Raw genomic sequence first — 27,622 nt, 5'->3', positions numbered from 1 at the left:
GTTCAAATCCCTACAGTACAGAAGGCCACTCAGCCCATCGGGTCAACACCGACCCTCTGAGAGAACCCCCTACCTAGGCCCACTCCCTTGGCCATTCCCAAAACCCCAATTTTTTTTTTTCTTTTATAGAAATTTAGAGTACCCAATTTCCCCCCCCCCCCCCAATTAAGGGGCAATTTATCATGGCCGATCCACCTAACCTGCACATCTTTGGGTTGTGGGGGTGAAACCTACGCAGACACGGGGAGAACGTGCAAACTCCACACGGACAGTGACCCAGAGCCGGGATTCGAACCCGGGTCCTCAGCGCCGCAGTCCCAGTGCAAACCACTGCGCCACACGTCGTGCGCCACAACCCCACCGAACCTTTGGACGCTAAAGGTCAACTTGAGCACGTCCAATCCACCTAGCCTGCACATCTTTGGGCTGCGGCCATTTCGGGGTGCCGCCCCCCCCCCCCCCCCCTCCCCAAGGAGCGCTGACCTGCCTTGGCAGCACCTACCTCACCTGGGGCTGCCAGGTCTCCGGTGCTGCCACCTGCTGGTCGGGCCGGCAGCACAGGGAGCTCTCCCAGGCGACCGTGGAGGCGGCCATCTTGAAGGGAAAGAGCTCTGGGGCCTGGCTCTGGGAAAGTGTGGGCTTGGGGGGTGCCGGGGGAGGGGGGGGGGGGGAAGGGGGGAAGGGGGGGTTGCAGTGTCAGGGTCAGGAGGCCCACGGGAGAATGCAAGTCTGTGGAGGCTAAACCATCACACACCAGCCGTCCCTCGAGGGTTAACTCGGGAGTCAATGTTCCAAATGTTTATCCACAATCCAATCTGCAAATAGAAGCTGTGCGGGATAAACTGTGACAAACGGAGCAGATGCTGCTAATTAAAGATTGAAACTAGTCAATAGGTTGATAACAGCTGGCTCAATAGCAGAGAAAGGGCTGCAATTCATCGCCTCGATCGTTCTCAGCCACGGGCTCGGAATGTTCCCGTCCTCTCATTGTTCCTGCTAAATGTCAGATGGCTCTTTGTGAGGGTTCAGCTGCTGATTGACATGGGGTTAGAACTCCTCCCTGCTATCTGAGTTTGAGCGTGGGGATAGATATATATATATATCCTCCGTCCCCTCTGCCCGGTTCAGTCAGAGCAGCAGACACCCGGAGTGGGAAAACACGAGTCCCTTGGAAAGGAATCCCGCCCCAACGATTGTCTCCACGCTCCGAAGCTCAAAGACCATTCAGTCAGGATGTGCAGGGGATTGGCTGCGTTGCCCAGTACTTGTATCGAGAGGTATCGTGCCTTTTCCTTTTACCTCTTCAGCTCCAGTTGGTCAGTAGACGGCGTGGAGAGTTTGGGCATCGGTCAATTGGTGGAATGGCTGGCGGGATTGGCCAGGAGGCAGGAATAATTGGTATACTTGCTCAGTTGGTATGGATGGTAGGCACATTGGTCGGTTCGTTGGGACGACCAGTTAGTCTGGACAGTGGTACAGCTGACCAACCAGTATGGATGTTGGCAGACTTTTATTAATTTTGAGAGTACCGATGGATTTCTGGTGACCCACGACATCGAGGGGTATGGGGGATAGGACGGGTAAATGATGTTGCGGTAGATGAACAGCCATGAGTGGCGGAGTTGGCTCGAGGGGCCGAATGGCCTCCACCCTTGCCTGTTTAAAACCCCAGTCTGCTCTTTATACTGGAATTCCATTTGACAACAGGTAGAATAGCAGAGTTAGACCTTTCAGGCAGGAGTAACTGGGGTCCACTCAGGATTGTGTAAGCTTTTTTCCAAGAAATCTTTTCCAATTAAGGGGCAATGTAGCGTGGCCAATCCACCTAGACTGCACATCTTTGGGTTGTGGGGGTGAGAGCCACACAGACACAGGGCGAATGTGCAAACTCCACACGGATGGTGACCCGGGGCCGGGATCGAACCCGGGTCATGGGCGCCGTGGTCCCAGTACTAACCATTGTGCCACTGTGCTGCCTGGATGTTGGCACAGTTGGCTAGTTGGTGTGGATGTTGGCATAGTTGACCATCTGTTCTGGACAATGGCACAGTTGACCAGTTGGTTTGGGGATTGGCACAGTTTTTATTTTTTTAAATTTTTAAATTTTTTCATAAATTTAGAGTGCCCATTATTTTTTCCAATTAAGGAGCAATTTAGCATGGCCAATCTACATATCCTGCACATCTTTGGGTTGTGGGGGCGAAACCCACGCAAACACGGGGAGAATGTGCAAACTCCACACGAACAATGACCCAGGGCCGGGATTCGATCCCGGGTCCTCAGCGCCGTAGGCAGCAATGCTAACCACTGCGCCACCGTGCTGCCCCTGGCATTGGCACAGTTGACCATCTGTTCTGGACATTGGTACAGTTGATCAGTTGGTCTGAATGTTGGGTCAGTTGACCAGTTGGTTTGGGCGTTGTCACAGTTGACCAGTTGGTCTGGACATTGGTACAGTTAGCAAGTTGGCCTGGACATTGGTAAAGTTAACCAGTTGGCCTGGACATTGGTACAGTTGACCAGTTGGCCTGGACATTGGTAAAGTTAACCAGTTGGCCTGGACATTGGTAAAGTTGACCAGTTGGCCTGGACATTGGTAAAGTTAACCAGTTGGCCTGGACATTGGTAATGTTGTCCAGTTGGCCTGGACATTGGTAATGTTGTCCAGTTGGCCTGGACATTGGTACAGTTAACCAGTTGGCCTGAATTTTGGGTCAGTTGACCAGTTGGTTTGGGCGTTGTCACAGTTGACCATAGTTGGCACAGTTAGCAAGTTGGCCTGGACATTGGTAAAGTTAACCAGTTGGCCTGGACATTGGTAAAGTTGACCAGTTGGTCTGGACATTGGTAAAGTTGACCAGTTGGTCTGGACATTGGTAAAGTTGTCCAGTTGGCCTGGACATTGGCACAGTGCCCAGTTGGCCTGGACATTGGTAAAGTTGACCAGTTGGTCTGGATGTTGGCACAGTTGACCATTTGGTGTGGATGTTGGCAGAGTTGACCAGTTGGCCTGGACATTGACATAGTTAACCAGTTGGCCTGGACATTGGTAAAGTTGACCAGTTGGCCTGAATGTTGGGTCAGTTGACCAGTTGGTTTGGGCGTTGTCACAGTTGACCATAGTTGGTACAGTTAACCAGTTGGCCTGGACATTGGTAAAGTTAACCAGTTGGCCTGGACATTGGTAAAGTTGACCAGTTGGTCTGGACATTGGTAAAGTTGACCAGTCGGTCTGGACATTGGTAAAGTTGTCCAGTTGGCCTGGACATTGGCACAGTGCCCAGTTGGCCTGGACATTGGTAAAGTTGACCAGTTGGTCTGGATGTTGGCACAGTTGACCATTTGGTGTGGATGTTGGCAGAGTTGACCAGTTGGCCTGGACATTGGCATAGTTAACCAGTTGGCCTGGACATTGGTAAAGTTGACCAGTTGGTCTGGACGTTGGCACAGTTGACCAGTTGGCCTAGACATTGGCACAGTTGACCAGTTGGCCTGGACATTGGCACAGTTGACCAGTTGGTCTGGACATTGGTAAAGTTGACCAGTTGGTCTGGACGTTGGCACAGTTGACCAGTTGGCCTGGACATTGGCACAGTTGACCAGTTGGCCTGGATATTGGTAAAGTTGACCAGTTGGTCTGGACGTTGGCACAGTTGACCATTGGTCCAGGCGGTATTAGTTTAGTTCAGTGGTAGAATACTGAACTTTGTGGGTGGGTTCCGCTCCTACTTCAATATAAAGACCCTCTGGTGCAGTACGGAGGGAGTGTGGCACTGCCAGATGCACCATTTTTCAGATGAGATCCTCTCTGACCTCTCAGGAGAAAGTCAAAGATCCTACGGCACTGTTCTCATGGAGCGAGGCAGCTGTAATGGTTAATGCGTGCCAAAGTGTGGTTATTGCTGGATCTCCGGGTTTCCCTGATGGCTATGGGCGGAATATTCCCCTCCCGCCCAGTTTTCTGCCAGCGGGGAAATTGGTTTGGAATTTTGTTCTCCCGAGTGGCAGATTGAGGGTGGGGGTCTGGGGAGTCTGGCAGTTGAAGGGTCACCAGAGGGGGGGACAAGTCAGGTTGCTCGGAGAACAGGAAGCTTCATTACAGCAGCTTTGTTCCTGACTCATGGATCTCAGAACATCGAGATCCCGGCAAGGTGCGGAGCTGCTGTTTGTTCTGTGCCATTCATCATTGGCTGCTGTCGATGAGGCAGAGGTGAAGGAAGAACGGATGGGGAGAGAGGGAGGGTGAGAGAGATAGAGGGAGGGATGAATGGCAGGAGGGAGGGAGGCAGTGACAAATGGTGGTGTGACATTATCATAAATGTAAAGAACTGTAAGGGTTAATGTTATGTCCAAACTAACCATTAGAGGGAGCTAGATGTACAACTATATAAGGCATTGATGCTATGATCTGTGGGTGAGAGGTTGAGGATAAAGCTAGAGGACAGACTGAAGGAAAGATAGTGTGAGTGAGAGCAGATCACAAAGTCAGGACGTTCAATGTAGAGATTAGTAGTGGATGTGTAGATTATATGTTTGTTATCAACTGTGTATTATATAGGAGTAAGTGTCAAATCCAATTAAGTTGTGTTAATAAATTTATAGCTTTGCCCAATTTAAAAGCTATTTTGTCGTCTTGGTGAACACTGCCCCAACCATCCTGGATTTAACAACACAAAGAACACCACAGGAGGGACTGAGGGATGGACAGAGGGATGGAGGTAGGCAGGGACTGAGGGAGGGATTGAGGGATGGACATAGGGAGGCAGGGATGGACGGAGGGATGGACGGAGGGATGGACGGGAGGGACAGAGGGACGGGAGGGACGGGAGGGAGGGACTGATGGAGGGAGGGATGGACAGAGGGATGGACGTAGGGAGGCAGGGATGGACGGAGGGATGGACGGAGGGATGGACGGGAGGGACAGACGGAGGGAAGGACAGATGGAGGGAGGGAGGGACTGATGGAGGGAGGGACAGATGGAGGGAGGGACTGATGGAGGGAGGGATGGACAGAGGGATGGAGGTAGGGAAGGGTGTGGCTGGTGAACGGCAGACAACCCGTGACTTCAAACCTCCATCCTCCCAGTCTCTCTATGTTGCCACAGCCAATGGTCTATAGAGTCTCGAGGGTAGTGGAGACAAGTGGAGAAGTGTCTGTGTAAGGGTTCGTGCACATGGCTCTCATCACCCTGCTCCATACACATTCACGTAAGAATGGGAAGAACAGCCAGCTCTGATGCTTCAAGATGTCCTTTACCTGGACGGAGTGGGGTGGAGGTGTCATGTCGAGGGGCAGAGGTCAGGCGAAGGACTTGCCACTGGCCTGAGGTGAAGGGAAAGCTGGAAATGCTCACTAAATGTATCACTTCAATTCGTCAATATATCCATCGAGATGTCGATGATGCAGACTCTGCCTCGGTAATGGCTCCCATCCAGATGAGGAGATGGAGAGTCCATCGCAGATTGGCACAGAGTCAGGAGGTTCAAGGGCCTGAGCAGCACGAGGCCACGGGGTGGGGGGCAGGGCGGAGGTGGGGGGGGGGGGGGGGGGGGGGGGGGGGGGGGCGAGGTCAAGAGGCTGGCCAACATGGACCACTGCAATGGCGAGCGTCTGCCTGACCCTGGGTATGTCGCAGGCAGTGTACGTATCTAGAGAGGAATGAGAGGCAGTAATGGAGAGGCCCTCGAGTGCCCCAGGATGGGGCTGTTCACATTTGCCGGCTTCTGCAGTTCGGGCTGTGACAGCAGAAGAACACGCGTGTTCGCCTGACCTGTGGCATGGCGGGAATCACGCCGACTATCCTGTCCACCACTGCAATTAGTCTACATTCCGAACAATGTTTCCCCTGCGTACCGTTCCCCACCTTCTCTCAACCCCTCAAGGTGCTTTCTGCCCCAGGCACCTGGGGGTTGGCGTGGGGGAGGGGGGGGGGGGGGTGGGGGTTGGGGGGGGGGGTGGTTGTGGGGGGGGGGTGGTTGGGGGGGGGGGGGGTGGTGGGGGGGGGGGTTGGTGGTTGGGGGGGGTGGTTGGGGGGGGGGGGGGTTGGTCGAGCTATCTCTCCTCCCCTGAATCATGACCAACCTGGGATGGCACTCCACCTGGCACCATGCCCAGTGGAGTATGTGGGCAGTCACCGAGCGCCAGCTCAGTTTCCCTATGCTCCTCGAAGCTGTGTGGCTAATGTCCGCCCGTGTCTTTATTTACCTCCTGTCACAGGGCCAAAGAGATGAAGGTTCACCTGGGACATTTCCTGCACAAATCAAAAGTGATCGGTGAATGTGACAGCGTTTCTCCTGCCAAACAAGAAAAGCTTCCAAAAATAACCAAGTGAGTGGGAAAACCGTATAAATGGCTCGCATAAACACAGACCAAAATGTAAACACACACACAGACAGGCATACACACATGCATATATATGCACTGATGCACACACACACATACATACACAGACAGAAACACACACGCACAGGTGCATAGACGTGCACACACACTGATGCATACAGACACATACACAGACAGATGTACACATGCACACACGCAGATGCACACACACGCATACACAGACAGACGTACACATGCACACACACAGACGTATGCACACACACAGATGCATACACACAGACACACATGTACACACAGACACATGCACACACACAGATGCATACACACAGACACATACATACACAGACAGAAGTACACACACAGACACATGCACACACACAGATGCATACACACGCATATACGCATACACACAAAACACTGAAACATAGTCACATAAAACAATAGATGCATGCATACATACACAGACATACACACACAGACATGTACGCACATACAGACACATACACACACACAGCCACACAGATGAATACATACACACACGCAGATACACAGACACATAATCACAGACACACACACAGAAACATACAGGCACGCACACATGCACATACACAGGTGTGTTCACAAACACAAATATGCGTAAAAACACACACGCACCAGGGACTGTGAGGCCAGAAGTGTTGGTGCACCTGGAATCAGTTCCTCTGGGTGTGATTCAGTCACACACTGGGTGAACAGAAGACAGTCTGCCCATGGCTCAGGCCATGTTAGAGTGGAGCATCTCCCACTGCATCATGTTGGATTGTTCCTTGGCAGGCACCTGACTGACTGACCCCCCCCCCCCCCCCCCCCAACAATCACCACAACCCTAGTAGGAACACTCACTTGGAGGCTGCACACAAGGGATTAATATTAATGTCTTCTTAGTCACTTGTCTTCATTTCCCCCCCCAGGCCCAGTACTGAGGATGCACTGAAAGGAGGTCAGCTCTTCGAGAAGCTCCTGACAAACAAACGTGAGCATTAACTCGAGCCATTTCTCAACTGTTTATGTGCTTCTCCCAAACTCTGCCCACTGACTCAGTTCCTACCTCGGTGAATTTTCTTTTAGTCTAAACACAAGACCCTTTCTCTCCAGGGGGCCTAAGATACGTGTCCTCTCCCGAACAGGAAGACTCCCCTAGGGCAAGATGCTCCTTCCTCTGGTTGACACAGTGACCCATGTTATGTATTTATCGAAATGGATGAGAACTATCTTTCATGTTTAAACTCAATGCAAGTTCTTTACTGAACTTACGGTAAACTGGATCCTTCCAGGGCGAATGCCTCAATGCAAAGGTCATATAACTATGGCAAGTCAGACAGGACAAATAGTACTGTCGCATTTCAAAACCCAAATATCCCCTTTTTCACAATGAACGAATGTAATAATAATGATCTTTATTGTCGCAAGTAGGCTAACATTAACCCTGCAATGAAGTTACTGCGAAAAGCCCCTCGTCGCCACATTCAGGCGCCTGTTCGGGTACACGGAGGGCGAATTCAGGATGTCCAATTCACCTGACAAGCCCATTTTCCGAGGAAACCGGAGCATCCGGAGGAAACCCACTCAGACACGGGGAGAACGTGCAGACTCCGCACAGACAGTGACCCAAGCCGGGAATCGAACCTGGGACCTTGGCGCTGTGAAGCAACAGTGCTAACCACTGCGTTACTGTGCTGCCCATGTTCCAAACGCCCCCTTTTCGGTCCCTGGGATTGCTGCTGCCTGGCATGTCTTGTCCTGATGCTGTTGGAGGGAGGCGAGGAGTGTTTTCTCGGGGTTTAAAAGGGCTATTTTGGGTTGAGAATTCATAGTTCCAAGTTTTCAGGAATAGAACCACCTTTGGTGCGTCCGCCCAGCACATCCCCGTCACCGGACGCCCCAACCCTAGGCTTTTAACCCTTAAATTGCCCAATACTTAAAATTCAATATTCCTAAAGGCTTCCAGTCGTCACAATCTATCTCCTGATGTGTTCTGCCAGACATGTGCTTGAGCATACGTTTGACAAGCTCTGTGTTTCTGCACATGTCTGTCACCTTCCTGAGCATCAAATTTAATCTCTTTCAGTAGACATTCGCTCACTAAATAGCTTTGAAGCCCTAAGACTATTTGATCTTTATTCCAATCATCTTTGAGCTACCTGAATTGACATGATTCTGCAAGCTGTGCTATTGCAGTCACATACTGTGCAATGGGCCCGTTTGCATCTTGAGCTCTAGTGTTGAATACATAGCGTTCATAAGAGACGCTCACTCAGGGTTCAAAAGCGGTTTAGCTCACCAGGCTAAATCGCTGGCTTTTAAAGCAGACCAAGCAGGCCAGCAGCACGGTTCGATTCCCGTACCAGCCTCCCCGGACAGGCGCCGGAATGTGGCGACTAGGGGCTTTTCACAGTAACTTCATTGAAGCCTACTCGTGACAATAAGCGATTTTCATTTCATTTCATTTCAAAAGTGTGCATTCCAGCTGTTCAGAACCTCTGCCACCTGTTTCCTTCTGTTCGTCAAATAGATATAGGGTGGAATACACAATTTGTAGCCGACCCTTCCCAGAGGTGTTATAAATGTGGCTATTCATTTCCATTCCACCTTGTCAATCAGATCTGTTGCCAGCTCATAGTTTTGCCATTGCAAGTGGAAAAAATGACAGTTCTGCCACATATCGCCTTTCATTTCTGCTGGAGAAGGGAGAGGAAGGTTTACAGCCATGTTCACTCACCCAGTATTTCATTTGCAACCTTTAGTTTGTATATCTGCTTTTCCTTGTCCTTTTCTGGCAGTTTATTTTTAGCAGATTTAAACATTTCTGGGTGCCTTTCGGAGCTGGGGCTTCCTTACAGGAGCTCCAGGGTTTTAAAAACTCTGTTTCAAATCCACCCAAGGTACCATCCCGCCCCCGCCGTGACCCGAATTCTCCCTCCCACCCCCGAGATTCGGCGGCCCCCCCGCGGCGATTCTCCGGCCCGCGATGGGCTGAAGTCCCGTCGCTGACAGGCCTTTCCCGTTGGCATGGTTTAAACCACCTCTGGTACCGGCAGGAGCAGGCGGCGCGGGCAGGCTCCGAGGTCCTGGGGGGAAGGGGGGGGGAACGGGGCAATCTGACCCCGGGAAGGCCCCCATGGTGGCCTGGCCCGCGATCGGGGCCCACCGATCGGCGGGCGGGCCTGTGCCGTGGGAGCACTCTTTTTCTTCCACCTTCACCCCTTCACCATGGCGGGGGCAGAAGAGACCCCCTCCCCTGCGCATGCGCCGATATGACGTCAGCAGCCGCTGATGCTCCGGCGTATGCGCGGTACTCCGCCGGCCGGCGAAGGCCTTTCGGCCCCGGCAGGCGTGGCGCCAAAGACCGCGCCGGCCGGCGGAGCGGGAACCACTCCGGCGCGGGCCTAGCCCCTAAGGGTGCGGAGAATTCCGCACCTTTGGGGCAGCCCAACGCCGGAGTGGTTGACGCCACTCCAATACGCGGGACCCCCCGCCCCGCCGGGTACGGGAGAATCCCGGCTCATGTTTCAGGTTTAAAGACTGCAGTGCTTCTCGATGTCTTCTCTTTATCGAACTCATTGTGAGATGGCTCATTACAGAGGGAGTGACCTCATGGCAGAGGTCAGATGAGTATGGCAGGGCAGATAGGACATGTGGTACCATTGCATGTCAAACCCTAAGACGTGTTCACAAGAGGAAGGTGGAATACAAGAGAAAGAGTTGGAAAGAGCCTTGATCGGGTCCCTCTTCTGGAGAACTGCATTCAGTTCAACAGCTCAGGAAGACCATGTTGGCCTTGAAGTGGGTTCTCCGCAGACTCACTAGATCCAGGATTTAGAGGGTTAAATCACAAGCACAGGCTTGAATTCACTTGATTATAAATGATTGAGGGAGTAATATGATTCAGGTGTTTAAGGATAGAGTAAACATGGAGAAAATATTATCTCAGATTGGGAATTAAGGGGGGGGGGGGTCTGACTTAAACGTTTGAGCCCATTGGGAGGGAATTCTGAATGCATTTTTTCCATAAATTTGGAATTCTCTCTCCTAAAAGGTTCGGGGGGACACCTGGAGCTTACAAGGCGGAGATCGATAGAGTTTGATTGGGTAAGGAGGTCAAGGAATAGGGAGCAAATGCAGGAAAAGTAGTTGAGACACAAATCAGCCATGATCTAATTGAATGATAGAGGATACTCGAGGGGCTGAGTGGCCTGCTCCCGTTCCCAAACATTCCTAACCACTCCCATCGTTGACTCACCAGCCTCCGACGTTCATGCCTGTTCGTGAAGCACCTCCGTATGCATGCCTCAAAGACACATTGTCGAGGCGACGTGGGTCCCTGTAGGGGGAAGAGAGAGATGGTACTTCCAGCTGGCCCGGGGTAGCTTGGGCAATGGAGTCTTGCCCCCAGCTCTTGGTTGCATGACGCCATTGTCAACTAGAGAATTGAGAATGCGACAACGATTTGCATGATCCCGGATGTGATAAAGTGCCCAGAGAGTCAGTCAAGAGGATTATCAAACACTTGAGCCACATCAGGAGATATTTGCATATGTGAGCCAAGGCTCGATGACAGAGGCAGTCTTACAGAGGATGTAATGATGTAATGCTGTGATGTAATGTGCATGTACGTTTTATTACCATCTCTGACCAGACACAACAGTTGCCAGGATACTGGACAAAAACCCCGATATTTTAATGTTTTAAGACAGTGAGGAAAGCATACTTTGCCCCAGCAGTGATTCCACGCACAAATAAGGATGTGGTGTACTCAAACAAACTTTATTACTAACTTTAATATCATGAATATAATAGCTTTCAATTGCCCTAGAAACAATGCTTAACAATATAATGAAACAATAACACCGAACTGCTATCTTTATCCCCACTCGGGCAACACCCATCTCAGGTCACAGTCCACTTTTAAATACAGTTAGCAGACTCAGGAATACTTGCTAATAGAAATGTCTTTGATACCCTGCTCAGAGAAAGAGATTGTTCAGGAAGCAGCTGGCAGATTCTTGCCTGTCTCAAACTACTGTTTCACCTGCCAGCCTTTGAGAAACTCCGCCTGTCCTGTTGACAAGCAAATCTTTAACTCACTGTTTTGAGTGGCACTGTTCCTGTTCACAGACAAATCAAAACTCACTGTTTTCAGAGAAGCTGCTAGCCTCCCCGCAACCCAATCTAAAACTGAATTTCAAAACTGTAAACTCAACACCTGACTGCTCCGGCCCCTGGCTCCCCCCCATTAACTGACTAAGCTAAACGCAATGTCTCCAGTTATCTACTCCCCATCTTTATATGAACAACAACAAAAATCCGCATTAGCCCAACTTTTACGATGCTTTAATTGCACCTCTGTCTTCTGCAAGCCGGCTGCCATATAAACCCGGGTTTTTTAAAACGTGACTGCAGCAGTCGTACACGAGCCCAGGCTTTTAACCCTTACTGTGCCAAATACATACATCTGAAATTCCAACATTCATCACAGTTTTAGGATACGTATCAGAAACCGCTGCCGATGTCCGTCCACCACAAGACAGGATGTACGATCCCATGACTCTGGAGACAGAATCGAGCAGCAATCCTACAGGCCGGACGCGTCCACACAGCCCGGCAGTCATCGCAGATGTAGCTTCCACTGAAGAGCCCACACTATCGTTTCATCCTCGCTGCGTGACGGCGACATTTGAGATGAATAGAGAAACGGGGCTGAAGGCTGACGAGAGAGGGGTGGAGGGATTTTTGGAAGGTGAATCCCAGAGTTTTGGGGTCCAGTTGGCTGAAGGGGCAATGGTGGATCGCCAGGAGTGTGAGTGAGGCGGGAGGGTCAGAGGAAGAAAAGTGGCAGAGAATTTCCTGGGAAATGGAGATGAACTATTCAGGTCAATTGTACTCTTCTAATTTATTATGGGCTGGGCGATTGGTGACAATCAAGGAGTGGGTCAGTGGGTGGCAATGGGGTGAAGAGGGCCAGGGACATTAAAGGCAGAGGCCACAGATCATCCGTGATCATATTGAATGGCAGCGCAGGCTCAAGGGGGCCAGGTAGCCTCCTCCTCGAATCATAGAATCCCTACAGTGCAGAAGGGTGGCCATTCGGCCCATCAAGTCAGCACCGACTCTTCGAACGAGCACTCTACCCATGTTCACCCTTCCCTATCCCCACAACCCATAACACCCCTAGACACTAAGGGCAATTTATCATGGCCAATCCACCTAATCTGCACATCTTTGGACTGTGGGAGGATACCGGAGCACCCGCAGGAAACCCACGCGGACACGGGGAGAACGTGCAGACTCCGCACAGACAGTGACCCGAGGCCAGAATCGAACCCCTGTCTCTGGCGCTGTGAGGTAGCAGTGCTAACCGCTGTGCCGCACGCCTGTTCCTGCTCCTAATTTGCATGTTAAGGAGTGAGGAGAGATTTTCACCGAGTGATAAATGAATGGCAATGGCAATGAAATGGTATGGTTCTTTCCAGGCGGTGTGGCTGCGTTCCGCGCCTTCCTCCGCTCTGAGTTCAGCGAGGAGAACATCGACTTCTGGGTCGCCTGTGAAGAGTACAAGAACGCAAAGGCCGGCTCCAAGCTCCCGCTCAAGGCTCAGAAGATCTACGACGAGTTTGTCAAAGTCCAGGCCCCAAAGGAGGTAGATTGCAACTACTATCCAGCCAATGGGGTGGGAGGATGGGAGGAGCGTTTCTGTGCCCACTAAATATCTTTGTGTGGTGTGAGTCCTCTGTTCAATCCATTCCGAGTCACTGAACTGACCTCATCGCACCAATACTTTCAGAAATGTCTGTCCCTCCGCTTCAACCTTTGAATCAGAATTTCCAGTGTTTTAATAATCCAGTGCAATTACACTCCAGTGCGATAACACCCAGTGTGTTCATATTCCAGTGCGATCACACCCAGTGTGTTCATATTCCAGTGTGATCACACCCAGTGTGTTCATATTCCAGTGAGATCACACCCAGTGTGTTCATATTCCAGTGCGATCACACCCAGTGTGTTCATATTCCAGTGCGATCACACCCAGTGTGTTCATATTCCAGTGAGATCACACCCAGTGTGTGCATATTCCAGTGCGACAACATCCAGTGTGTTCATATTCCAGTGCGATAACACCCAGTGTGTTCATATTCCAGTGAGATCACACCCAGTGGGTTCATATTCCAGTGTGATCACACCCAGTGTGTTCATATTCCAGTGCGACAACATCCAGTGTGTTCATATTCCAGTGTGATCACACCCAGTGTGTTCATATTCCAGTGCGATCACACCCAGTGTGTTCATATTCCAGTGCGACAACATCCAGTGTGTTCATATTCCAGTGTGATCACACCCAGTGTGTTCATATTCCAGTGCGATCACACCCAGTGTGTTCATATTCCAGTGCGATCACCACCCAGTGCGTTCATATTCCAGTGCGACAACATCCAGTGCGTTCATATTCCAGTGTGATCACACCCAGTGTGTTCATATTCCAGTGTGATCACACCCAGTGTGTTCATATTCCAGTGGGAGCTCACTCCAGTGTGTTCATATTCCAGTGTGATCACACCCAGTGTGTTCATATTCCAGTGGGAGCTCACTCCAGTGTGTTCATATTCCAGTGTGATCACACCCAGTGTGTTCATATTCCAGTGTGATCACACCCAGTGTGTTCATATTCCAGTGGGAGCTCACTCCAGTGTGTTCATATTCCAGTGAGATCACCACCCAGTGCGTTCCTATCCCAGTGCGATAACACCCAGTGTGTTCATATTCCAGTGAGATCACACCCAGTGTGTTCATATTCCAGTGAGATCACACCCAGTGCGTTCATATTCCAGTGAGATCACACCCAGTGTGTTCATATTCCAGTGAGATCACACCCAGTGCGTTCATATTCCAGTGTGTTCATATTCCAGTGAGATCACACCCAGTGTGTTCATATTCCAGTGAGATCGCACCCAGTGCGTTCATATTCCAGTGTGTTCATATTCCAGTGAGATCACACCCAGTGTGTTCATATTCCAGTGAGATCACACCCAGTGCGTTCATATTCCAGTGTGTTCATATTCCAGTGAGATCACACCCAGTGCGTTCATATTCCAGTGTGTTCATATTCCAGTGAGATCACACCCAGTGTGTTCATATTCCAGTGAGATCACACCCAGTGCGTTCATATTCCAGTGTGTTCATATTCCAGTGAGATCACACCCAGTGTGTTCATATTCCAGTGCGATCACACCCAGTGTGTTCATATTCCAGTGCGTCAACATCCAGTGTGTTCATATTCCAGTGCGATCACACCCAGTGTGTTCATATTCCAGTGAGATCACACCCAGTGTGTTCATATTCCAGTGCGACAACACCCAGTGTGTTCACTTTCCAGTGCGATAACACCCAGTGTGTTCATATTCCAGTGCGATAACACCCAGTGTGTTCATATTCCAGTGCGATCACACCCAGTGTGTTCATATTCCAGTGAGATCACACCCAGTCGTTAATTTTCCAGTGCGATAACACCCAGTGTGTTCCTATCCCAGAGCGATAACACCCAGTGTGTTCATATTCCAGTGTGATCACACCCAGTGTGTTCATATTCCAGTGAGATCACACCCAGTGTGTTCATATTCCAGTGTGATCACCACCCAGTGCGTTCATATTCCAGTGTGATCACACCCAGTGTGTTCATATTCCAGTGAGATCACACCCAGTGTGTTCATATTCCAGTGTGATCACACCCAGTGTGTTCATATTCCAGTGAGATCACACCCAGTGTGTTCATATTCCAGTGTGATCACCACCCAGTGCGTTCATATTCCAGTGTGATCACACCCAGTGTGTTCATATTCCAGTGTGTTCATATTCCAGTGAGATCACACCCAGTGTGTTCATATTCCAGTGTGATCACCACCCAGTGCGTTCATATTCCAGTGTGATCACCACCCAGTGCGTTCATTTTCCAGTGAGATCACACCCAGTGCGTTTATATTCCAGTGTGATCACACCCAGTGTGTTCATATTCCAGTGCGATCACACCCAGTGTGTTCATATTCCAGTGCGACAACATCCAGTGTGTTCATATTCCAGTGCGATCACACCCAGTGTGTTCATATTCCAGTGTGATCACACCCAGTGTGTTCATATTCCAGTGCGATCACACCCAGTGTGTTCATATTCCAGTGGGAGCTCACTCCAGTGTGTTCATATTCCAGTGAGATCACCACCCAGTGCGTTCCTATCCCAGTGCGATAACACCCAGTGTGTTCATATTCCAGTGAGATCACACCCAGTGTGTTCATATTCCAGTGAGATCACACCCAGTGCGTTCATATTCCAGTGAGATCACACCCAGTGTGTTCATATTCCAGTGAGATCACACCCAGTGCGTTCATATTCCAGTGTGTTCATATTCCAGTGAGATCACACCCAGTGTGTTCATATTCCAGTGAGATCGCACCCAGTGCGTTCATATTCCAGTGTGTTCATATTCCAGTGAGATCACACCCAGTGTGTTCATATTCCAGTGAGATCACACCCAGTGCGTTCATATTCCAGTGTGTTCATATTCCAGTGAGATCACACCCAGTGCGTTCATATTCCAGTGTGTTCATATTCCAGTGAGATCACACCCAGTGCGTTCATATTCCAGTGTGTTCATATTCCAGTGAGATCACACCCAGTGTGTTCATATTCCAGTGCGATCACACCCAGTGTGTTCATATTCCAGTGCGTCAACATCCAGTGTGTTCATATTCCAGTGCGATCACACCCAGTGTGTTCATATTCCAGTGAGATCACACCCAGTGTGTTCATATTCCAGTGCGACAACACCCAGTGTGTTCACTTTCCAGTGCGATAACACCCAGTGTGTTCATATTCCAGTGCGATAACACCCAGTGTGTTCATATTCCAGTGCGATCACACCCAGTGTGTTCATATTCCAGTGAGATCACACCCAGTCGTTAATTTTCCAGTGCGATAACACCCAGTGTGTTCCTATCCCAGAGCGATAACACCCAGTGTGTTCATATTCCAGTGTGATCACACCCAGTGTGTTCATATTCCAGTGAGATCACACCCAGTGTGTTCATATTCCAGTGTGATCACCACCCAGTGCGTTCATATTCCAGTGTGATCACACCCAGTGTGTTCATATTCCAGTGAGATCACACCCAGTGTGTTCATATTCCAGTGTGATCACACCCAGTGTGTTCATATTCCAGTGAGATCACACCCAGTGTGTTCATATTCCAGTGTGATCACCACCCAGTGCGTTCATATTCCAGTGTGATCACACCCAGTGTGTTCATATTCCAGTGTGTTCATATTCCAGTGAGATCACACCCAGTGTGTTCATATTCCAGTGTGATCACCACCCAGTGCGTTCATATTCCAGTGTGATCACCACCCAGTGCGTTCATTTTCCAGTGAGATCACACCCAGTGCGTTTATATTCCAGTGTGATCACACCCAGTGTGTTCATATTCCAGTGCGATCACACCCAGTGTGTTCATATTCCAGTGCGACAACATCCAGTGTGTTCATATTCCAGTGCGATCACACCCAGTGTGTTCATATTCCAGTGTGATCACACCCAGTGTGTTCATATTCCAGTGCGATCACACCCAGTGTGTTCATATTCCAGTGCGATCACACCCAGTGTGTTCATATTCCAGTGCGATCACACCCAGTGTGTTCATATTCCAGTGCGATCACACCCAGTGTGTTCATATTCCAGTGCGATCACACCCAGTGTGTTCATATTCCAGTGTGATCACACCCAGTGTGTTCATATTCCAGTGTGTTCACTTTCCAGTGCTATCACACCCAGTGTGTTCATATTCCAGTGTGATCACACCCAGTGTGTTCATATTCCAGTGAGATCACACCCAGTGTGTTCATATTCCAGTGAGATCACACCCAGTGTGTTCATATTCCAGTGCGACAACATCCAGTGTGTTCATATTCCAGTGCGACAACATCCAGTGTGTTCATATTCCAGTGTGTTCATATTCCAGTGCGATCACACCCAGTGCGTTCATATTCCAGTGGGAGCTCACTCCAGTGTGTTCATATTCCAGTGTGTTCATATTCCAGTGTGTTCATATTCCAGTGTGTTCATATTCCAGTGGGAGCTCACTCCAGTGTGTTCATATTCCAGTGTGTTCATATTCCAGTGCGATCACACCCAGTGCATTCATATTCCAGTGGGAGCTCACTCCAGTGTGTTCATATTCCAGTGTGTTCATATTCCAGCGTGTTCATATTCCAGTGGGAGCTCACTCCAGTGTGTTCATATTCCAGTGTGTTCATATTCCAGTGTGTTCATATTCCAGTGTGTTCATATTCCAGTGTGTTCATATTCCAATGTGTTCATATTCCAGTGTGTTCATATTCCAATGTGTTCATATTCCAATGTGTTCATATTCCAGTGTGTTCATATTCCAATGTGTTCATATTCCAGTGTGTTCATATTCCAGTGTGTTCATATTCCAGTGTGTTCATATTCCAGTGGGAGCTCACTCCAGTGCGTTCATATTCCAGTGCGTTCATATTCCAGTGTGTTCATATTCCAGTGTGTTCTTATTCCAGTGTGTTCATATTACAGTGTGTTCATATTCCAGTGTGTTCATATTCCAGAGTGTTCATATTCCAGTGTGTTCATATTCCAGTGCGTTCATATTCCAGTGGGAGCTCACTCCAGTGTGTTCATATTCCAGTGCGTTCATATTCCAGTGTGTTCATATTCCAGTGTGTTCATATTCCAGTGCGTTCATATTCCAGTGTCATCATACATTCCAGTGTCATCATACATTCCAGTGCGTTCATATTCCAGTGGGAGATCACTCCAGTGCGTTCATATTCCAGTGGGAGATCACTCCAGTGTGTCCATCCAATGCGATTGCCCTCCAGTTTGTTCCACTCTATCTCCATCCCTCATTGTTTTACACAGTTCAATTAGATCTCCCTTTAGCCTCTCTCAGTCCAAATAACATCTCCAACCTATCCAAACATTCCTGGGACCTCCCATTCTCCAGTCGAGGAACCTTCCTTGCAAATCTCCTCCGGACCATCAGTAGTGACATTTCCACCAGAACAGCGGGAAACCCCACCAGCTGTGGCCTAACTAATGTGTCGTCCAGTTCCAGCAAAGCCTCCCTCCTCTTACCTGATACTCCTTATGCCCTCTATGGGTTATGCCAGGGCCTTGTTGGCTGGGCCAACATCATTTTGCCTGTCCCTATGTGACCTTCAATTGAGTGGCTCCATAGGATCCCTGCAAGAGCACAAGGAGGCCATTCGGCCCATTGGGTCTGCACCGACCTTCTGAAAGAGTACCCTAGCCAGGCCCATCTGCCCTATCCCCGTAACCAAAACTGCACATCCCTGGGCACGAAGGGGCAATTTAGCATGGCCAATCCACACAATCGGAGCACCCAGAGGAAGCCCACGCAGTCATGGGGGGGGGGGGAGGAACGTGCAAACTCCTCACAGAGTCACCTGAGGTCAGAATCGAACCTGGGCCCCTGGCGCTGTGAGGCAGCAGCGCTAACCACTGTGCCACCGCGCCGCCCCCGGAGGCAACCACGTTGATGTGGGGCCTGGAGTCACCTGTGGGCCAGACCGAGGAAGAATGGTAAAACTCCTCCCCATGAGCCATCCCTTTGAATGGCAGAACAGACCCGATGGGCCGATCGGCCTTCTTCTGCTCGGACATTTGTGAACTAGATAGCTTTTCACGGCAATTGATGGTCATTCTAATGGGCCCCAATATGGAGACCAGATTTATAATTCCAGGTTTTGTTCATTGAGTCTAAAATCCACCAGCTATGTTGTGGGATTCAAACCTGTGTCATCCAGGGAATAGCCTGGGGCCTGTGGGTTACTAGCCCAGTGACATTACCACTCCTCCACCATCACTTCCTGCAGCCCAAGTTCAAATCACTGGTATGTAAACACCTTGGGCGGGATTCTCCGCCGGCCGGATTCACCGTTACGCCGCCGCCCGATGGTTTCGTGACGGCGTGGGGAACCCCATTGACCGGCTGGCGTAACGGAGAAACCCGCCGGCGGGTCGGGGCAGAAATGTGGGGCGGAGAATCCCTCCCCTTAAGCGTTCATCCACCAGCATTGCCGTGGGTGACCTTTAACAAATCCTCTTCCTTATATTCTGGGCCAGGGTTTAGAGAACACCAAAGTATATCATGGAGTTCACCTGACCTGCAATTTTTAATAGATTTTGGTTATGGGGAGCACAAGGTGTGATGCAACAGAGATCTAACATATTTGTAAACAAACAATGTTTATTCTATGAACCCATTTAACATTTTTTAAACACACAGTAAACATCTTATCAACTACCAACACTGTAACCCCCCTTCAAAGATACAATACTCGATAGGTAACCCTTAGTAACTTTCCCAACAACATCCATAAGTCAAAGACCCTTTTAACAAAGACAGATGGTTTGCATTCCTTACAGAAACAGGTATTAGTTTGAAATTATCAAGTGATCTGGTGACATTCTTTAGCATGCAGAGAGAGAGACCACAATACACCACCTTGGTTTGAATGCAGCTCCCCAACCGAAAACTAAAAATCAGAGCCCAAAACAGCTTCCAGCTCAAAATGAAAGTCAAAAGCAGAGCCCGAGCCCGGCTCCACCCACACACTGACATCACTGCAGCCACTTGAGAAGACAAACATTTTTTAAAGTGACATTCCCGTGACACTTACTTCCTTCGCCCGAGGTGCGGCCTTAAAAATCAAGCCTCGGGTTCCTCTTGCCAAACCGTTCCCCTGTGAGGCCCCCGGCCTTCCCTTCTTCAGATTTGTCCTTGTTTCTCTTGCAGGTCAACCTTGACTCACTGACCAGGGAGATCGTCACCAGGAACCTGAGTGAGCCGAACAGTTCTTGCTTCGAGATGGCCCAGGAGAGAACGTACTGCCTGATGGAGAAAGACTCCTTCCCGAGGTTCCTGAAGTCAGACTTTTTCTTCGAATTGCTTAAATATTTATAAAGACGAGAGTCCTTGCCGGGACTTACATCCCGCAGAGTCTCGGCGCACCTTCCTTTTTCACTCAACCCTCAGAGCCACTCGCTGCAGGCCGCAATCCCTCAGAGCCACTCGCTGCAGGCCGCATTCCCTCAGACCCACTCGCTGCAGACCAATTCCCTCAGAGCCACTCGCTGCAGGCCGCATTCCCTCAGACACACTCGCTGCAGGCCGCATTCCCTCAGAGCCACTCACTGCAGGCCGCATTCCCTCAGAGCCACTCGCTGCAGGCCGCATTCCCTCAGACACACTCGCTGCAGACCAATTCCCTCAGAGCCACTCGCTGCAGGCCGCATTCCCTCAGACCCACTCACTGCAGACCAATACCCTCAGAGCCACTCGCTGCAGGCCGCATTCCCTCAGAGCCACTCGCTGCAGGCCGCATTCCCTCAGAGCCACTGGCTGCAGGCCGCATTCCCTCAGAGCCACTCGCTGCAGGCCGCATTCCCTCAGAGCCACTCGCTGCAGGCCGCATTCCCTCAGAGCCACTGGCTGCAGGCCGCATTCCCTCAGAGCCACTCGCTGCAGGCCGCATTCCCTCAGACCCACTCGCTGAAGGCCGCATTCCCTCAGACCCACTCGCTGCAGGCCGCATTCCCTCAGAGCCACTCGCTGCAGACCAATTCCCTCAGAGCCACTCGCTGCAGGCCGCATTCCCTCAGAGCCACTCGCTGCAGGCCGCATTCCCTCAGACCCACTCGCTGCAGACCAATTCCCTCAGAGCCACTCGCTGCAGGCCGCATTCCCTCAGACACACTCGCTGCAGGCCGCATTCCCTCAGACCCACTCGCTGCAGGCCGCATTCCCTCAGAGCCACTCGCTGCAGGCCGCATTCCCTCAGACCCACTCGCTGCAGGCCGCATTCCCTCAGAGCCACTCGCTGCAGGCCGCATTCCCTCAGACCCACTCGCTGCAGGCCGCATTCCCTCAGACCCACTCGCTGCAGACCAATTCCCTCAGATCCACTCGCTGCAGGCCGCATTCCCTCAGAGCCACTCGCTGCAGACCAATTCCCTCAGAGCCACTCGCTGCAGGCCGCATTCCCTCAGACCCACTCGCTGCAGACCAATTCCCTCAGAGCCACTCGCAGCAGGCCGCATTCCCTCAGAGCCACTTGCTGCAGGCCGCATTCCCTCAGAGCCACTCGCTGCAGGCCGCATTCCCTCAGACCCACTCGCTGCAGACCAATTCCCTCAGAGCCACTCGCTGCAGACCAATTCCCTCAGAGCCACTCGCTGCAGGCCGCATTCCCTCAGACCCACTCGCTGCAGGCCGCATTCCCTCAGAGCCACTCGCTGCAGGCCACATATTCTCAGAGCCACTCGCTGCAGGCCGCATTCCCTCAGAGCCACTCGCTGCAGGCCGCATTCCCTCAGAGCCACTCGCTGCAGGCCGCATTCCCTCAGAGCCACTCGCTGCAGGCCGCATTCCCTCAGAGCCACTCGCTGCAGGCCGCATTCCCTCAGAGCCACTCGCTGCAGGCCGCATTCCCTCAGAGCCACTCGCTGCAGGCCGCATTCCCTCAGAGCCACTCGCTGCAGGCCATATTCGTTTCCTTTAGGCAGACCCTGTCACTTTAGCGGCCATTTTGAGATTCACGCTGGCCTAGTTTAGGAACACGCCTGTCTCCATTGCAGGGAAAGCTATTCGGGGGCAGGAAGGGGGGGATAATTTTAACGCAATCTCAGCCCTTCCCCCCCGAGCGGGGAGGTTAAAGTCGGACAACGTGCGACGGATGCAATCTAGGGTGGCCAGATAAGAATATTGGAGACAGAGATGGACCCTGCTCCTTGCCAGCCCATCTGTGCAACGCGGGCAACAAACGATTAAGCCCTGCCAGTATAATTAATTAAAGTGGGCACCGCACTTGCGCTTTCCGCACGGAATCACCATTGCGGGCACTCGCTGACCTGAAAATGATTCCAAACGACTGAGGCATTAGCCAATGAGGTTAGTAGGTCTACATCCGGGTGTGTGGAGGGTGGGGTCAGACAGGATAGAGGGCAGGTCCGAGGGACCCATTTTGCAGCTGCCACTTGCCAATCTGGAGATTTCATTGCGTTGACCCAATGGGACTATTTGAAAACGCTCAGATTGTGGTCTTCAATTGGTTTGCCAACTGTGATTAAATGTGTTTCCTCTGGGTTTCGTCACATGACGTTCCCACACGCTCCAGCCATGAGTCGACCAATACGTCCACGGCTTTCCTACACCAATTAGAGAACAAAATGACTCATTACCCAATTGCACAATACGTAGCTGTTAACCAAACAGCACCCCCCCCCCCCCCCCCCCCCCCCATTTTCAATATTTTTACATCTGTTTAAGAGAAATGTACAAAGAATATCTCTCTCTTTTAATGTCCGATGATTTTCCTCCAGGGCTGCACGAACATTATGATCCTAGACCAGACTCAACAGTTGCTAGGATACTGGACAGAATTCCCAATATTTAATTTAATTTATAAGTCTGTGAGGAAAGGATACTTCACTCCTGGAGCGATCCCAGGCACAAATAGGGATATGGTTTATTAAAACAATCTTTATTACTAACACGGTATTAATAACTTTAATATCATAAAGAAAATAGCTTCCAATTACCCATTAACAATAAAATAACCCTTATCTGATACCTTTATCTCCACTCAAGCAAAACCCATCTTGGGTCACAATCCATTTTTAAATACAATTAGCCAATTTGCTGTACAGAGATGACTTTGATAAACCGCTTTGAGAGAGATACTTCAGGCACCAGCTTGCAGATTCTTGCCTGTGACAAACTACTGTTTAACTTCCCAGTATTTGGCAAAAAGCTTCTGGTCTGTTCGCATCCGCCAAACTAAACTGAACTGAAACTGAACACCCGACTGTTTCAGCCCCTGGCTCCTCCCATTAGCTACGTCATCTTACTAAAGCTAAACACAATGTCTCTAATGATCACCTCCCCAGGGAACCTTCTTTATACAAACAAAATTCCATTAGCCCAACTTTTACAATGCTTTAGTTATCCCTATTTGTAGCCACAAAGCCTGGCTGTCTTTCAAATCTGTGTTTTTTTTAAAACATGACCGCAGCAGTCACACACTAACCCAGTCTTTTAACCCTTACTGTGCCAAATACATACAATACAATAGATCTAAAATTCCTATATTCGTCACACACGGCAGTGTCTTGGAAATTGATCTTCAATTCCGGGACACTCCAGGCCAACGTTGGCGGGTTGGCAACCCTTAATCATTGTTTGATTTTGATGTCAGTCACTTAATGTCATCTTCAAATGCCTGTGAAAGGAGGGAATAAGAGCGAGCGCAAAATGCCTGAGCTGAGGGCACCTGGGACTGCAGCAGAGTCCAATCTACTGAAATCCAATAGCGACAAATGGCCACCCCAAACCAATCCGGCCACACTCCTGCTCGGAGAGGGGGAATGGGTCAGTTTGAATTATCCCCCCCCCCCTCGTAAACACTAATATTCTGTTGCAAGCAAATTCTGACAGAGCTAAGGTAATTGGCGCTCGATTGGTTTTCACTGTTTGATCTTTCTGGGGGAAAGGCCCAGAGGTCATTAGGGTCAAAGGTCATTATCTTGGATGCAGCCCTGGAGGCTTTGCCACATGGGGGCCCTGCCTCCTCCTGCCCCTCCCCCCACCCACCCAACTCCCCTGGCCATTGGCCAACCCAACATATTCACTCTCACGTCACACGGCCTTCCCTTGGCCAAGAGGACGCAATCTTCACGATTATTGACTGTCCAATGGTCTTGTTCGGCTCACCAAAACTCCTATAAATTCATGACTAATGAGTGCAAGTGATTCAAGAAACCCAGAAAAAGAGGACACTTCTATTTTTAACGCTCCCATCTTGTCTTTCTTGAATACTGCCCCGAGCACCGTCCGAGTGATTAATCTCCAATTCCTGGTGACTCCTGGCCAACCCTGGAGGGTTGGCAACCCCAGACGGCCATGTTGACGCGTGTGGCTGTGTGTTAGTGACGTTGGCATCAGAATGGAGAGAGACCGGGTGGCACGGTGGCGCAGTGGTTAGCACTGCTGCCTCAAGGCGCCGAGGATCCGGGTTCAATCCCGGCTCTGGGTCACTGCCCGTGTGGAGTTTGCACATTCTCCCTGTGTCTGCGTGGGTGTCGCCCCCACAGACCAAAGATGTGCAGGTTAGGTGGATTGTCCACGCTAAATTGCCCCTTAATTGGAAAAAAATAATTGGGTACTCTAAATTTTTTAAAAAAGCATTGAGAGAGACATTATAAATTATCGCAACAAGATATCTATGTATGAAGGATTTTATTGTAGAGATTGCAATCCAGGCGTATGTTCCTCGGTAGCTGTTAATTGCAATTAATTTTGAAATAAAGAATGCATGCTAATTTCTGCGTCGTAGTCACCTCTCATTGTCAGTCGCTGAGGTCATTGGGGTCTTCCAGCCAAATGGATAAAATGGAGATTAGTGCACATCGATGGAGACTGTGAATGAACTCAAAATAGAAGTGAAGATTGGGTCCATTGCCTGTGTGGTGACTTTGTGTTGCTAAATTTAGAATGGTTGGCGTGGTGCTCACAAAGGCCACAAAATAGTTTTAAATCGAACAAAGCTATAAATTTATTAACTCATTTGGATTCGACACTTACTCCTAGATAATACACAGTTGGTAATAAACATATAATCTTCTATCAATCTCTGCACTGTAACATTAACTATGATCTGCTCTCACTCACACTATCTTTCTTTCAGCCTGTTCTCCACCCTTCTCCTCAACCTCTCACCCACAAGGCTTAGCATCAATGTCTTCTATACTTGTACATCTAGCTCCCTCTAGTGGTTGAGTTATACATTTCATTAACCCTTGCCGTTCTTCCATTGATGATAATGTCACAGTTTGTGCTTGGATGGGTTTGATCCCAAACCAGACCCCAACTGCTGACAGGGTACGGGACAGAAACCCCAATATTTTATTTTAATTTTGTAAGGCTGTGAGGCAAGGATTCCACACACAAACAGGGATATGGTAAATTAAAACAAACTTCATTTTGAACACAGGATTAAAATATCTTTAACATCACGCAAGAAAACACAATTCCCAGTTAAACGATGCTTAACACCTTCTCGGCCTTCTGGCTAAAATGAGCGTGAGGTCAGGTGACGGGCGCGATTCTCCGCTCCCCACATCGCATGGGAGAATCGCGGGAGGACCCCCCCCGACTAATTTCACGACCGCGATTCTCCCACACCCCCCCCCCCAGCTCGGAAGAATCGCAGCTTGCCGTTTTTCATGGTGACCGGCGATTCTCCGACCCGGATGGGCCGAGCGGCCTGCCGTTGGCGACCGGTTCACGAAGGCGGCAACCACACCTGGTCGTGAAAACTCCGTGAGGTGCCCATTTGGGGCTTGTAGGGGGCCTGGTGGGGAATGAGCACCACGGCTGTGCTCGGGAGGGGACAGGCCCACGATCGGTACCCACCGATCGTCGGGCCGGCGTCTCAATCGGACGCACTATTTCCCCTCCGCCGCCCCGCAAGATCAAGCTGCCACGTCTTGTGGGGCGGCTGAGGGGAAAGACGGCCACCGCGCATGCGCGGGTTCGAGCTGTCAGCCGTCATGACGTCAGCCGCGCATGCGCGGGTTGGAGCCGGCCAACCTGCGCATGCGCGGCTGACGTCACATAGGCGCCGCCGTCGCGTCACTCTCGGCACGCTGCCCGGCGGCCGATAGTTACGAAGCGCCGCTCCTAGCCCCGCCGGGAGGGGAGAATAGGGGGCGAGGAGCGGCCTCCGAGGCCGTCGTTAAACTCGGCCGTTCACGACGGCCCTCCCGATTTTTCCCGGGAGCGGAGAATCGCCCCCGTCATGCCTGGATCTGGTATGCCTCACTTCTGGGACCATGAATTGGATTCTAGTTGAATTGTTTTTATGGAGCAGGCAAGGAGCTGAATTATGGGTTTGCCCCTGTAACTCTGATAAAGGAGTAAAAAAAAATGCTTAACAATGACAATGAAACACTAATTTCTAACCGCTATCTTTTATATTGTTGCCCTTTCAAAACCACAGTGTGTCTTAACCCGTATACGGTGACAAATGACTCTGAGACTCCGTTTATAAAACTGAACGATATTTATTCACGCACACACAATGGTTATGGTTACTCAATCGCACACTCCCAATCATAGGTTACACTGTACACCAATAGTTCCAAGACCTTAACTTAACTTGGCAGTGACCAACAAGTGCTAGGCAGATACAGGTCTGTTATCTATAGTTCCGGTCTTGTAGTCCTCTGTTAGTTGGTTATCAATCTGGTTCCCTTCTGGCTCTGGTCCTCCTGTTCGTAGTGCGGGTGTTCTCCTTCGTTGGCCGGTGCAAATCACCGTTGTTAGTTACTGCTGCGCCAGAGAAAGAATGAATCCGTTTGAATTTGAATTTGAATTTGAATTACCCTGTTTGAATTTCGTGACTCTTTTGTTGGGCGGTCTCTGGGTCATTTGTCAATCAATTGATCAGGGCTCGTTCAGCCTGATCAATAAAGTCCAATCACAGGCTGCCATAATTTTGTGGTGGGCACTTATTGGCCATGCTTGAAGGTGTTGAATACATGTAAGCATTCCAAATACGGAAGTTAGGTGCCGCTGTGTCTGGTAAACAATTGTGATTAACAAGACAGCTTTAATGATCCTGGCGATGACCCCTTACTCATGTTATTCGCATTAACCTCTGAAACCGTTTGAAGTCTGCAAGGCCTTTTCCTGCAGCTTGATTTGATCTGCCCTGCAGCCTGCTTGTCCATACCCATGTCCACTTTTCCCAGCATCCCTTGCTGGGCACCATTTTAGGTGGCCACAATCTCCACTCTGGGAAAACCAATCTCGGGTCACAATCCACTTTTAAATGCAGTCAACAGACTGAGGAACACTTGCGTAAGCCACTTTGAGAAAGAGATCCTTCAGGAAACAGCTTGCAGATTCTTGCCTATGTCAAACTACTGCTTAACCTGCCAGTCTTTTCAGAAACTTCTGTTCTATTCACAGGCAAAAATCTTTTTTAACTAAACTGCTGGAAGAGAAGAAGGTCATCTGTTCACAGACAGAAAAAAACTGAACCGAACCTCTAGAAACTGCTTCAGCCCCGGCTCCTCCCATTAACTACAATATCTTACTAAGCAGAACAAAGTGTCTCTAATTATCTACTTCCTTTGAAT

The 27,622-nt window shown here is 50.1% G+C and overlaps 1 protein-coding gene across 2 annotated transcripts; it reads left to right on the top strand.

Annotated features, from left to right (window-relative positions):
* The first annotated feature begins 1,109 nt into the window (after positions 1-1,109).
* Positions 1,110-27,622, top strand: LOC119957207 (regulator of G-protein signaling 5-like). Of its 2 annotated transcripts, XM_038785024.1 has the most exons (6): positions 1,110-1,277; positions 6,217-6,327; positions 7,293-7,354; positions 12,852-13,018; positions 20,217-20,338; positions 27,453-27,622. In XM_038785024.1, exons 1-6 carry the CDS (start codon positions 1,234-1,236, stop codon positions 27,520-27,522), a joined length of 576 nt encoding a protein of 191 aa, XP_038640952.1. In that variant the 5' UTR covers positions 1,110-1,233; the 3' UTR covers positions 27,523-27,622. The 2 variants fall into 2 exon arrangements, with proteins under 2 accessions (XP_038640952.1, XP_038640953.1); XM_038785025.1 differs by lacking the exon at positions 27,453-27,622 and having other exon boundaries at positions 20,217-20,720.

The sequence above is a fragment of the Scyliorhinus canicula genome, chromosome 25 (genome assembly GCF_902713615.1).
Source record: "Scyliorhinus canicula chromosome 25, sScyCan1.1, whole genome shotgun sequence".
NCBI classification, from domain to species: domain Eukaryota; kingdom Metazoa; phylum Chordata; class Chondrichthyes; order Carcharhiniformes; family Scyliorhinidae; genus Scyliorhinus; species Scyliorhinus canicula.
Note: the sequence above shows the minus strand (reverse complement) of the source record. Positions and strands in the feature narration are given on the sequence as shown.